At 39.5% G+C, this 14,378-nt stretch overlaps 1 protein-coding gene across 1 annotated transcript in view; it reads left to right on the forward strand.

Moving 5' to 3' along the window:
- Positions 1 to 1,540: 1,540 nt before the first annotated feature.
- Positions 1,541 to 14,378, forward strand: part of PKD2L1 (polycystin 2 like 1, transient receptor potential cation channel) — a 48,049-nt gene continuing 35,211 nt past the window's right edge. Inside the window, exons 1-2 of the mRNA XM_032232233.1 lie at positions 1,541 to 1,951; positions 12,620 to 12,733. Of these exons, the coding sequence (XP_032088124.1) occupies positions 1,654 to 1,951; positions 12,620 to 12,733 (412 nt within the window). The 5' untranslated portion in view covers positions 1,541 to 1,653. The remainder of the gene's footprint in view (positions 1,952 to 12,619; positions 12,734 to 14,378) is intronic.

Genomic DNA, 14,378 nt, shown 5'->3' on the forward strand with positions numbered 1-14,378 from the left:
GAATTGCTTAACGGCAAAAGCAGTTTGACTGTGGGATCATTTAGCATGGGTGAGGTAAAGTAAGATCTAAAGAACTGTCTTTCTAGGGCTGTGATGGTGAACCTGTGGCAACCTATGCCACAGTGGCCTGTGGAGCCCACTCTGCAGGCACGCCAGCCATCACCCAGCTCAACTCCACCATGCATGCGCACATGCCACCCACCGGCCAGCTGATTTTCGGGTCTCTGCCATGAATGCGGGAGATGTGTGCGCATGCGTGGAGAAGCAAGTGCATGCATGGACGAGGGCAGGGGGAGCATGGGGAGTGCAGCGTGCCCCCACACCCCATTTTTGGTCCCAAGAGGCTTCAGGGAGGCCTGTTAGGGCCAAAACAGGGCACAGGGAGTTGTACACATGCATGGGGGGAATACAGGGGGTTCCTGCACATGTGCAGGGGGTGATGTGCATTGTATTATGGGTGTGGGCACGCACACATGCTGTCACGCATGTGCACCATGCTTTCAGTGCGCGAGGACAAAAAGGTTAGCCATCATTGTTCTAGGATAACTGAATTTAATTTGGATTTTTCCTTGGAACAGGGATTGGATTGGATCAGAAGTGTGTTCCTACCGGTTCGCACCAGTTCGGTGGAACTGGTAGTGGAAATGGCGACTGGGTCTCCGAACTGGTAGGGACAGCATCCTTGCCATGCCCCCGAACCGATTCCCCAGTCGCCGCGACATCTTTTTTTTTTGGCCTTTTAAAATGTTCTCTGTATGCGCAGACCTATTTATAGGCAACTCCACATTCGTGCAGAGCATGTGCACACAAAATCGTCTGTGCGCTGAACCAGCAGTAATGCTAGCAGAAACCCACCCCTGGATTGGATGGCCTTCCAAGTCTAGAATTCTGGGTCATCCAGAAAATCGGCCTCTCCTCCTCTTCCATTTTCTCCTTTCGAACTTTTTAAACACCATGCAGATAAATGGAGAGGCAGGGTTGATCAATTCAACTCTTTGCATAGTGGCAAGCACAAAATCGCCCCCCCCCCAGCAATTATTTTGCTTTGATATTGGCTTGTATGTTGCCTTTTGAATAATCACCATGACTGCGATAATAAAAACCCTGACTAGGAAATTACTTGAATTTGCAAATGCTGCTGGTTCATAGAGAAAAAAATGGCTATTTTAGATCTAGAGAATCTTAAGAGCCCAGCTAAGTCTAGTTGCAAGAAGCAAGTGTAAAGTTTGATTTATGGATCCCAAATGCTCTCTTGGTGCAGCTCTATTTAAAACTGAGCGCCTGTAATGTTTGGGGATGTGCCAGGTGTCACTCAGCATTGTCTCAGCCCAAAGTGTCCAATGAACATCCTGCCTCTAATTTCCCTGAGAATTTAGCCACAAGAACCAATATTTTAACAGCCAGATTCTCTCTCCATGCAGGTTTTCATGACTGTTATCTGCAGAGAGGAAGAGATCCACCCCTGGGTGTAGCTGGATTCACCGAAGAATAGAAGTTAATAGCTGCTCCCAACAATGGCCTCCACTCTCTATTTGTCACCCAGTGGCTGAATATAAAAGAGGCCTCGGAGCAAAAGTGCCAAGCAGACGAATGCTTCTGACTGCTTGGTAACTTGGGGTCCTCCTACAAGAAACCATTGCTTGATTCAGCATCATGAGCACTTCTCACCTAAGCAACAGAGCCGAGAGCCACTTCCAGGCACAAGAAGAACATGAACTGGAAACTCTGGGGAAGAAGGCATGGGACAACCCTGTTTACAATGGATCCCCTTCCTCCTCCTCCTTGAAAATCAGAGCAATCTACAACCCAAAATCCATTTTGGAAAATCCCTACGAGAACATTGAAAAATTGACCGGCTCCTTATCCTACCTAAAGGATAGGAAAGCTACTGAGGAAGCAAAGAAGAAGGAAAGCCCAGGATGCTGCTACTATGTCTTCAAAGGCATCCGAGGTAACTGGGGTGGTGGGTGGGTGGGATTAAATACAGAGAAGGTGGACATATGTGTTAGCTCCACCAAGAGGCAGGGGGAAAGGATACAACTAATGAAGGAATACTTTGCAGTAGACTTTGCTTTACTATCCCCCTAATGTGTTAGTTACACATTTAAAAATCATGGAAATGACGGAAAGGAAAATGTGAACTATTGGTGAGCCTTGGTTACAGAAGTTACTGTCCCCTTTTTTATAGCTGGAAAGGTGAGACCATTGCCTTGAAATTAGTTGGGGATATCAATGGCAACGTTGATTGCCTGAGCTTCAAAAGGTGGATAGGAGCATGTGGCAAAATATCAGTTAGCATCGTGCCTAGCTGCCAATTAGCTTAGTTGCAAATCTGAACATTGTGCATAAAAAAATTGGAGCAGATTTTATCAAGCATGCTTGACATTGAGCTTAATTAATGAAGCAATCTTTGTCAAATGTTGTCGTAACTCAAGGGGGCGAATGTTCAGAGATAGCTTTCAAAACATGAAAAGGGAGTCAGATTGATTGGATTTATTTTTATGAAATCCATGGAGAATTTCAATCCTTTTCTAGAGCTGACATGTTTGGAGCCAAGATCATTGTTTCTGTGAACGAGTGATCTGATTTGCATCTTTGCTTTCTGTTTAATGATGTGATTTTTACCCCCTGGCCTGCTTTCTTTTCAAAGAACTATACTTCTTACCTTATTTGTATATTTTATAATATATTGCTGACATCCTTGGGTTGAAATAAAGACACTGAAATCTCTAAAGCTCTTAAGGGTGTCACTATTTTTGCTCATTGTAGCATTCACTGCCAGCTCAAGATGCTTTGTGGTTGGTAGACCATCTCAAAATATCCTCCCAGGCATATTTCCCTCCATCCGGCTGGATGAGTCAGCTGAGGAAGGCTGGAGCTATTCCATTCCCTTTCTCAAAGCCCATTCCATTTCCACAGAATTCTTCTTGAACAGCCTATAAGTCAAGGTAGAATCTGACCAATGTAGATGAGAAGAAAAGAGAATTCATTATTGGCCAAGTGTGATGGGACACACAAGGAATTTGTCTTTGGTGCCTAAGCTCTCAGTGTACATAAAAAGACAAGATACATTCGTCATGAATCATAAGGTACAACACTTAATGATAATCATAGGGTACAAAGAAGCAATCAAATCATACTAAGAAACAATCAATATAAATCGTAAGGATACAAACAACGAAGTTATAATCATACAGTCATAAGTGGGAAGAGATGGATGATAGGAACGATGAGAAGATTAATAATAATGCTGACTTAGTGAATAGTTTGACAGTGCTGAGGGAATGATTGGTTTAGCAGAGTGATGCCGTTCGGGGGGGAAACTGTCCTTGTGTCTAGTTGTTCTGGTGTGCAGTGCTCTATAGCGTCGTTTTGAGGGTAGGAATTGAAACAATTTATGTCCAGGATGCAAATATTTGTGGTTGATGGACTATCTCAAAATATCTTTCCAATATTATCACAGCCCTCTTTTTTAGAGGGAACTTTTTTAGAATGTTTTTAGAATAGAACGATTTCAAAATTATACTAGATTGATGTGACCAAAAATTGATTTTTGTAGTTTAAGTATATCAATAAACTTGTACTTAGTTTGAAAAATGTATATCTGGTTGTTTACATTTTTTAAAATGCCTATTTTTTAATGTAACGTCAATAACATTTTCACAAATATTATGGTGAACTATTGCACAATGCTTTGCTTTTCCTAACTGAAGGATGTTACAATTTTCAATTAAATTTCATTGTGCTATTTTCATGCCTTTATGCTAAACTCTCAAGGTTATTTTTTAATGTTGCTTCTAGTTTTGGGGATGCTGTATTAACCATTCTTATTACACTTACCAATTTTGTATACTGTACACATTCGACAAGCATTCCTTCCCCCTCTGTTCCTCCAAAGTCCTTAATGAAAGTGTTAGCCAAAACCAAACTCTACTGCAGCCACTGAAGATATCTTCCAAGGTTACAATATTCTGTGAACAATAAACAGGGTGAGCTGTGAGTTACCCCATGTCACAGAACTAAGGGCAATTAAATATTGCCAAATGAAATAATAAATGCAATGACAATTGCAATTGGCAGTATTGTGAATGTGAAAACATTTTGTTATGCAAGAATTGCTACGGAGATCATTTGAGAGTAGGATTGTTAATTTCTTAATTAACAATGAATCTGCATACAGATGGGAGGTTGAACAACTTGTGGTGCAACCAGAACAATCTTGAACTAAATACACTCAAAACCGTAGAAATGGTCATAGATTTTAGGAGAAACCCTCCTATAGTACCACCTCTTACAATACTAAACAACACAGTATCAACAGTAGATACCTACAAGTTTCTAGGTTCTATCATATCTCAAGACTTAAAATGGACACTTAACATTTTTTGATGTTAGGTCAAAAAAGCACAATAAAGAATGTTCTTTCTGCGCCAACTCGGAAAACTCAAACTGCCCAAAGAGCTGCTGATTCAGTTCTACAGAGGAATTATTAAGTCTCTCACCTGCACCTCTATGACTATCTGGTTTGGCTCTGCAGCCACACAAGACAGACACAGACTTCAATGGATAATTAGAACTGCAGAGAAAACAATTGCTACCAACCTGCCTTCCATTGAGGACTATATACTGCACGAGTCAAAAAGAGGGCTGTGAAAATATCTACAGACCCCTCCCATCCTGGACATAAATTGTTTCAACTTCTACCCTCAAAAGCTATAGGACACTACACACCAGAACAACTAGACATAAGGACAGTCTTTCCCCGAATGCCATCTGCTAAACAACTAATTCCCACAACACCGTACTAAGACTCAGGAGTGGGTTCCTGCCAGTTCTAACCTCTTCTATAGAAAAGGTTCCACAAATCTACAGTACCATTTAGAACTGGTTCCAGCTCCCTCCCCCTGCCTGTCTGCATATCATCAAGATGAAGAGTGAGAGGAAGAATTCTGGGAGTTGAAGTCCACAAGTCTTAAAGCTGTCAGGTTTGAAGACCCCTGGGGGGTTTTTTCTAAAGGGTTAGGGGTGCAAGGGTCTTGTAACTTGACAGCTTTAAGACTTGCGTGCTTCAAATGCCAGAGTTTCTGAGCCAACATTTTGGTTGCTAAGCAAGAGCATTGTTAAGTGAGTTTCACCACATTTTACAAGTTGGCCACTCCCACCTGGTCACATGGCCAGCAAGCCACTCCCACAAAGCAGGCCACACTTACAGAAGAGGTTCTAAAAAAAAAATTGAAACCCACCACTGCTAAGACTGTATTACTATTCTTCTTCTCTTCCTTCCTAGTACCTATCTCTTCCGACTTATGATTATAACCATGTTTGTATCTTTAAATTTTATATTGTTTTACTTGTTTTCTAGTATAATTTGATTGCTTATTAGTAACCTATGACTATCATTAAGTTTGTATCTTATGATTCTTGATTAATGTATTCTATTTTATTTTTCTTTATGTACACTGAGAGTATGCACCACAGACAAATTCCTTGTGTGTCCAGTTACACTTGGCAAATAAAGAATTCTATTCTAATTTGCATTAAAAAAACCTCAGAACTAAAATGGTTCTTGTCATGGAATATGTCTGAATCCACTTCTTCAAAGATGACTTAGATTAGCTTTCAGCAATTGATGGAAGACCGATAGTTTATAGACATGAAGAATAGTTGTCTATTCTTTCTGAACAGAGAGTCTAAATTCCAAATCATCCAATGATCTTACAATTGAGCAGAGTTAGAAAGATTTCTTAAGCCCACCACTTTGCTGTAATACAACACTCTTCTGGTTGTTATGGGTCTTGATGTCTTCCGGTAACTTGAACCCTTTTCTCCATGTCCTGCGCTCTAGAATAAAGGAGATCTTTTTCTGTGTGATATCTTTTCAGGTATTTTAAAGGCCCTATCTCTTCTCCTCTCTTACCATGTTTCCCCAAAAATAAGACAGGGTCGTATTTTCTTTTGACCCCTGAAATAAGAGCTTGGCCTTAATTTGAGGGAGGTCTTATTATTTTTGAGGTGCAGGAGACAGCGAGTGTGGTCACCTCATGGCTGCTACTGTGTTGCAATATTTTCAGGGAGGGCTTATTTTTAGGGGCTATTTTTAGGCTCAAAAGCCCAATTGGGCTTATTATCTGGGGAGGTCTTATTTTTGGGGAAACAAGGTACTATTTCCACAATATTTTGAGGCAAACCTGATTCTAATATAGTTTCCTCAGGAATTACATCTCTTTCAGTTAAAGACAGGGAGCCTTCCCAATAAATCCCATCTTTTTCACCATATGAGTCACTTGACAAGTAAGAGGGCAAACATATAAATTTAATAAATAACATTGTAAAACCATGAGTTTGTCTGATGCATTTATTTAGGATTTTATTTATACCCCACCATTTTTAATAAGCAACACAAGGTGGCGAACATATCTTATTCTCCTTCTTGATCCTATTTTTCTCACAACAACAACTCTGTGAGTGAGCTGGGCTGAGAGAGAGAGACTGGCCCAAGGTCACCCAATTGGCTTTTATGTCTCGGTTCGGACTAGAATTTGGGGATGCTTGGTTTCTAGTCTGGTTCCTTAATCACTTGACCAAACTGATTGTTTTATGCTGGATGGCTCAGGGCCAACTGGACATCTATGCAGTCTGGAATTTGTTGGTTGATTAGTTTCTACCCTGACATTCTTTCAGAAATTCAAGGCCACGTTCATAGTGCTCAGTTTGTGAGTTTTGCTCACATACGTAGGACTGCCTGGTTCATGTAAAACCCAGTTTTGAATCCTAACCTCTGTCATAATGATTACTACCCTGTTTCCCCGAAAGTAAGACCCAACTGGAAAATAAATCCTAGCATGATTTTTCAGGATGCTCGTAATATAAGCCCTATGCCCAAAATAAGCCCCAGTTAAGATTGTCAGCCAGATGGATGCATTTAGTAGCGTATTTCCCTGAAAATAAAACCAAACCAGAAAATAAGACCTAATGCGTCTTTTGGAGAAAAAATTGATATAAGACCTGGTTTTATTTTGGGGGAAACACGGTATCTCCACAAGAAAAAAAAAAGTAGAGAAAACCAGATTTTTGTAGAATGAATGTCTCTCTCTGGAGATGGCCATACAGAAATATCTTGTGAACGTGAGTCTGCAACTGTTAGCCCCACACAAGGGAGTTCAGACAAGAAGCACAATGAGGAGTACTAGCTCTATCTTTATTGTAAGATTGCTTAATAAACTCTTGTGGTAAGTCTGAAAATATTTCTCCTTTCCTTTCCTTTTAACTATGTAGAAATCTAGGGAGGGTCCTCTTCGGAAATGTTTCTCATACTCTCCCTCTTTTGGTGGGCTGAGGTAGTTTTACACCCAGTATGCAGGTCTCCCTTCTGTAAAGTCCTTCGCATATATGTATCATTACAATAGTAGTAGGACGGCACCTTGTGCTGGACATATTTTCTCTTGTCTAAATGTTGAAATCAGGGGCAATCTTGTAGCAATTGGAGAGCTTGGTCAACTGTGGAAGGGGCAAACATCGTCTTGACTTTTTAAATGTCCTCATTGAATCCTCCCTCCCCCCTTCTCTCTCTCCCTTCTGAATTTTGAGACTGCAAACCAGGGTGGATCTGATTTAAATTAAGTTAATTTAAATCACGATTTAAATCATGATTTAAATCATTAGTAAAATGTCTTGATTGACATATTTTCTCCTATCTAAATGTTGAAATCAGGGGCGATGCCTGTAGCAATTGGAGAACTTGGTCATGCGTGGAAGGGGCAACCACTATCTTGACTTTTTAAATTTCCTCATTTAATTAAATCTGGGTGAATTTGATTTAAATCAAGTTGATTTAAATCATGGTTTAAATCACTAGTAAAAAGTCTTGATTTAAATCAACTCAACTTAAATCATAATTTTTAAACAGCAACTGTCATCTCTGTCCCGCAGCGGCTCCCCCTTTGACCTGCTGTTGACTCACCGACAGTCCCCATATTGCAGAATATAAAGCCTCATGCTTCATAACTAAGCTCCATTTCATGCAGAATAAACCAAATTATGAATGTACCTTAAATAGAAAATACCTTTAGATAGACTTTTTACTCTAAAAGAATTTTATTAAAAATAAATTTCATTTTTAAAAAATTCCGATTTAAATTTTTTAACAATCCTATTTAAATGTAAAAATCAGATCTTTTTGATTTTTTTTTTAAAATCATCTATTTTTATCCACCTTGCTGCAAACCCTATATAGCTTCTCAACCTTGATAACTTTAAGAATGGCAACTTCCACTCCCTTCCATCCTTTCTATTCTGTGTTCATACAGACCAGGGTGGGTTCCAGCAGGCACTACTGCCGGTTCACTTGTATACGCCCCCCTGTGTGTGCGCTCAATGCATGCTGCGCATGCATGCACAGCACAGTAAAATTGTTCTGCGCATACGCAGGCGGTGCCTATGGTGCCGCCCAGAGAACCAGTTTAGGAGTATGGCAGGCCTGGGTCGCTGCCAGTTCCAGTGACCCAGGCCACTAAACCACTATCGGTTCTTCTGAACCGGTCCGAAGCGATAGGAACCTACCACTGATACAGATCAAAAAGTGTGTGGACAGAGAGAAGCGTAAAACCAAAGTGGGGAAAAATCAAGAATTATTTTCAAACAAGTTGCCTTATCAAATTGCTACTTTTTATAATCCACTGTATCTTTTTCAATTAAAAGTTGAGTTTGGAATCAGTGCTGGCACTTTTAAAAAAAAGAGTAACTTTTTGAACCAAGAGCAGGAACCCCAAAGAGCTTTTAGCAGTTCCTGGCACGAATTGCCTGTGTTCTTCCATCTCAAGAGCTTTCGATCGAGGGTGTGGAGGAACATCTATCACAGAGCTGTGGTTCTGAGCGTCCTTTAAGCCTGAAAGGAACAGAAACCCCTTTGGATATTGATGCGAGAACATTTACTCCACTTTCAAGTAGGAATTCACACCAACTTGGGATGAAGGTTTAGAGGAGAAGAGCAATAACATCAAGCCATTAGAGAGGCAAGCTATTAAGCCTTAATGGTGTTCATTAGCAATGAGCAATGCAAGAAAAGTGAAATGAAGAACGTTTCAAAGGAACCAGCTTGTCTTGAACTCAAAATTCACGCTACATCACTAAAATGAAAGAGGAGAAATTGATTTGGACCTAAGCTTGAAGGTGAAGGATCAAACAAGTAAAGCAAGGTTTGGTTCTCTGAAATATTTATGTTTCCTCTCCTAAATGTCCTTCAGAGACTCTGTTACATTTACATACCTTTTCCCATGCCCGGTAAAGGTAAAGGTTCCCCTCGCACATATGTGCTAGTTGTTCCCGACTCTAGGGGGCAGTGCTCATCTCAGTTTCAAAGCCGAAGAGCCAATGCTGTCTGAAGACGTCTCCGTGGTCATGTGGCCGGCATGATTAAATGCTGAAGGTGCACGGACTGCAGTTACCTCCCCACCAAAGTTGGTCCCTATTTTTCTACTCACATTTTTACATGTTTTCGAACTGCTAGGTTGGAAGAAGCTGGGACAAGTAACGGGAGCTCACTCCGTTACGTGAGCTCAATCCCTCACTCCGTTAGGGATTCAAACCATCGAACTGCCAACCAATAAGCTTTTGATTGATAAGCTCAGCATCTTAGCCCCTGAGCCACCTGCCCACTCACCCCTTTTTATCCCTGCATCTATAACCGCAGAAAACATCCAGAGCCAATTCCTAATTTATCCATTGTAGCAGCAATTCTTGGAAAATGGCGAGGTGGCATTGTATCTGAATATTTAAATTATTGAAAACCTATGTTTACAATCAGGTGTTGAAATCAGATTGCATGCATTTCCCAGTTTCACAGCCTTTTTCCTGCCAATTAAGTTTTTCTTAAAGTTATTAATATTCTTGCAAAAATATAGAATTACAGAGTTGGAAGGGACCGTGAAGGTCTTCTAGTCCAACCCCCTGCTTAGGCAGGAAGCCTTACACCACTTCAGACAAATGGTTATCCAACATTTTCTTTAAAAAGTCCAGTGTTGGAGCATTCACTACTTCTGGAGGCAAGTTGTTCCATTGATTAATTGTGGTAACTATCAAGAAATTTCTCCTTAGTTCTAAATTGCTTCTTTTCTTGATTAGTTTCCACTCATTGCTTCTTGTCCTGCCTCCGGATGCTTTGGAGAATAGCTTGATTCCCTCTTCTTTGTGGCAACCCCTGAGATATTGGAACACTGCTATCATGTCATCCCCTAGTTCTTCTTTTCATTAAACTAGACATACCCAGTTCCTGCAACCGTTCTTTATATGTTTTAGTCTCTAGTCCCCTAATCATCTTTGTTGCTCTTCTCTGCACTCTTTCTAGAGTCTCCATATCTTTTTTACATCGTGGTGACCAAAACTGAATGCTGCATTCCAAGTGTGGCCTTCCCAAGGCATTATAAAGGGGTATTAACTCTTCACATGATCTTGATTCTATCCCTCTGTTTATGCAGCCTAGAACTTTTTTGGCAGCTGCTGCACACAGCTGGCTCATATTTAAATGGTTGTCCACTAGGACTCCAAGATTCCTCTCACAGTTACTACTATTGAGCAAGGTGCCACCTATACCGAACCTGTGCATTTTGCTTTTCCTGTCTAAATGTAGAATCTTTTCATTGTAAAAGAATAAATAAGAAAATAGCAGTCGAGGTGTGGAAATAAACACAATGGGAAGAAATAAGGATATATCTTGAGCAAATGAGGGAGATAATTGGCAATGGTTTTAAAATATCTCATCAAATGGGCTGAAAGTTGTTTACTTTTGAAAGTGTAAAATCCATAGCATTCAGAGGAAGTTTGTTAAGCTCCAGAGACAAGGCCAGTTCCTGAAGATCTTGATGGCAATTCCAGGAATTGTCACCCAACAGCTAATTTTTGAAGTGACCAAGAGGAAAATTATTAAATACATAACCATTCCAGTATCTCTCAATTGCTGATTTTTCCTGTTCTCAAGGTAATCTATCTCATGTTTTGCATCACTTTGAAAATTAAATAATTAAATATTTGTAATTATAATTTATAATTTTTCATTTGCATTTTCCCTAATATATGTGCCTTTGGGAAGAGAGAATAATTCAAACACTATTTTTAACAATACTTTTATTAATTATCTATTTAATTAGTAATTTAATAAAGTTAAATTAACTTTATTTAATTTTAAACATATCATTTCTAAAACATATACATTATGAGCACAATTTTGCTTTGAAGAATTACAACGCAAAATCCACAGTACACTTTTTAAAACACTATACAGTCGAATTTCTTTTTGATATTAGTCTTAAACATTGATGTACCCCTTTAAAATATTCTAAAAATGTAACTGGAAGATGGTTTTATGTTTATTTGTGTTTCCTTGTCTAAAAATAAAGACAATTCTTTTTTAAAAATATTCTAAAAAGGAAATGAGTTAGAAGAACAAGGGATAGATATGGTTTGGTATACAAAGCTGCAAATACAATCAAGATATAAAAAAGATGGAAAGCTTTATGGTTTTTATTTGAAGTTGACAAAATTAGATGAAATACTCACAGGAACAGAAAAGCAAATGATTAAAAAATATATAATTATTTACTTTGTGTTAAGTTAAAAGAAGAAGAAGTAAAAGAAACAATGATAGCACAGGTAAAAAAATTTGGATATACAATAGAACTTGAGAAGTGGCAGCAATTATGGGAAAGAAATTATAAATTAACAGCATATAAAGAGAATTTGTATAAAATGTTTTGTAGGTGGCATATGTCACCAGAAAGATTGGCAAAAATGTTTAAAGATAAATCAACCAAGTGTTAGAAGTGTCACCAGACGCCGGGATGATATTATCATATGTGATGGACATGTGCAGAGGCAAAAAAATATTAGGAAAAAATTCGTATGTGGTTGGAAAGGATGATACAGCCACATATTGATTTAAAGCCAAAACTGTTTTTGTTGTGTATTTTACCAGAGAAATATAGTAAAGAAAATGTATATTTAATTATTCATGTAATAATTGCAGCTAGAATTGTATTTGCACAAAATTGGAAAATGGAAAAAATTCCCTCAGAGGGAGAGGTAATTAAAAAAATATTAGACTGTGCAGAAATGAACACATTAATGTTGGCAATTAAAGAGAAGGAAGAATCAGAGTATTATAAGATATGGGGATGTTTTTATCACTGGATAGAAAACAAATATAGACCAAAAGAAACAGAAATTGAATAATTTGGAAAAGAACGCAGAATGATAGGGGAGGAGTTGAATTAAAAGGCAATTGAAATATAAATGTAAAGGTAAGATAAAAATAGATTTAAAATGATGTAACTGTTAAATATGATGACACAAAGATTGTACCCAGATGACACACTGTAAGATTAATGATGTAAGTGGTTATGGGGGGAAAAACTTCTCAAAAAATATATTCTAAAGTCTGAAAAATCGTAACATGCTTAGAATCCCATCATCCCTACAAGCTAAGCCTTAGGATTCAAATTTCTCACCTACAGCTCCATTTTCTGTAAGGCAAATACATTCAATTCATTAGGAACACGCTGATATGCTGGAGCAACTGAGGTTGGAATAAATCCACACAATGCACATTTTTTCCTTCTTTTTTTTACAGGGCTTTGGGGCACAACCTTGACCGAAAATACCAGTGAGAACCGAGAGCTTTATGTGAAGACTACACTGCGCGAACTTCTGGTCTATATTGTATTCTTAGTGGACATCTGTTTATGTGAGTAGTGTGGATGCTGCGCTTGAGTCTTGATACCAGTATTTCATACTTTCTGTTATTCTCCTGATTATGCTTTTTAAAATCCTTTACATTAGTCTCTTTCTGGGCTCACATGGGATCATTTTTAAAACATAAATAAAAATTATTTCATATTTTACTGCTTACTGGCATCATAGCTAATGGAAACTGCAAATTTATAATTTTTATCAGCCCTTTACATCCCCAAAAAAGTCCATGGTAAACCACTTCCTTAATGGTGCTAAGAAAACTACATGGAAATAAAGTTAAAACTAACCAAACTTAGCAGGTTGTCAAATGAATCTACCAGATTTGTTGATGACCTGACAATGCATGTTGTGTGAATACAACCTGTGATTTCCCTGATTGTAGGACATTGGAGGTGATAACGCATTAAAGATGACAGCCAGAGGGATGGTAAAGGAAAACTCACGATCAGTGGCTGGATTAAAAAAAAAATTACTACTGGTTCTGTGGGCATGGCGTTGCTTGGTGGGTGTGGCAGGGGAAGCTTGCTGCAAAATCCCCATTTTCTCCCCACTCTTGGGGGAAGGATACTGTAAATCTCTATATCCTCCCCACTCCAGAAGGATGTTGCAAAAAAAACCTCAAGGTGACCCCGTGGGACCACTTTGGAAACAGCAAAGAACTGGCCTCTGGTGCCTCTGCCAGCAAAAATGGAGCTGGGGAGGGCCGCTCCTCTTCCACTGGCAGAGTGCTCAGCCACCACAGGTGCTCCAGACATGAGTGCTGCTGAGCTGGCCATCCCCACCCCAGCTCCTGGAGGTCAAACACAACCCTGATGCAGCCCTCAATGAAATCGAGTTTGACAACCCTGCACTAGCCCATATTTCACCATATTATTGATGAGGATATTCTGAGGCACTGTCAAAAATTTTGATGAGGCCCAGGCACAATATCGCCCCAGCGTTTCCCAATCTACTAAACTCCAATAACTCTATTGAAGGAGGAGATAGGTTAATAAGACCTTATTTGCTTGTGACAATCCCTATGCTGCTTTTTGCTGCTTGTTTCATTCTTCTCCAAATGCTCCCAGATATGCTGTGCGTCTGCTTTGCCAAGGATAAATATCAAGCTGACATGTTTCTAGTTTCCTTGGTAATTCTTCTCCTTTTTGATGACCAGGATGACATTTCTTTGGTTCACCCACAAATGCGCGAACGACCTGACAAAACCGCGGTGACAAAACCGCGAGTTCTAAAGCGCGCCGACGAATGAGTGCTGAAGCGCGCCGACAACAGCGCGCCGACAGAAGCGCGCTGTAACCCTAACCCTAAACCTTACCTTAACTTAAATCGCGCTTCTGTTGGCGCGCTGTTGTCGGTGCGCTGTTGTCGGCGCGTTGATGACATCGCGGTTTTAGCGCCGCGGTTTTGTCGGCGCGCTTTTGTCGTTCGCGCATTTGTCGGGTCACGATTTCTTTTTCCCCAGTCTTTTGGGACTTCTCCAAAAGTCTTCCATGGGTTATCAGCTATATAAGCTAATGATTCTGCAATCACCGCTTCTTGCTCTTTCAGCACTTAAAGTTATAATGCATTGAGACTTGAATTCTTTTAAATAAGTACTAAGTATTTATTTTTAGGGACGTGGTGGCTCAGTGGCTAAG

The sequence above is a fragment of the Thamnophis elegans genome, chromosome 15 (genome assembly GCF_009769535.1).
Source record: "Thamnophis elegans isolate rThaEle1 chromosome 15, rThaEle1.pri, whole genome shotgun sequence".
NCBI classification, from domain to species: Eukaryota; Metazoa; Chordata; class Lepidosauria; order Squamata; family Colubridae; genus Thamnophis; species Thamnophis elegans.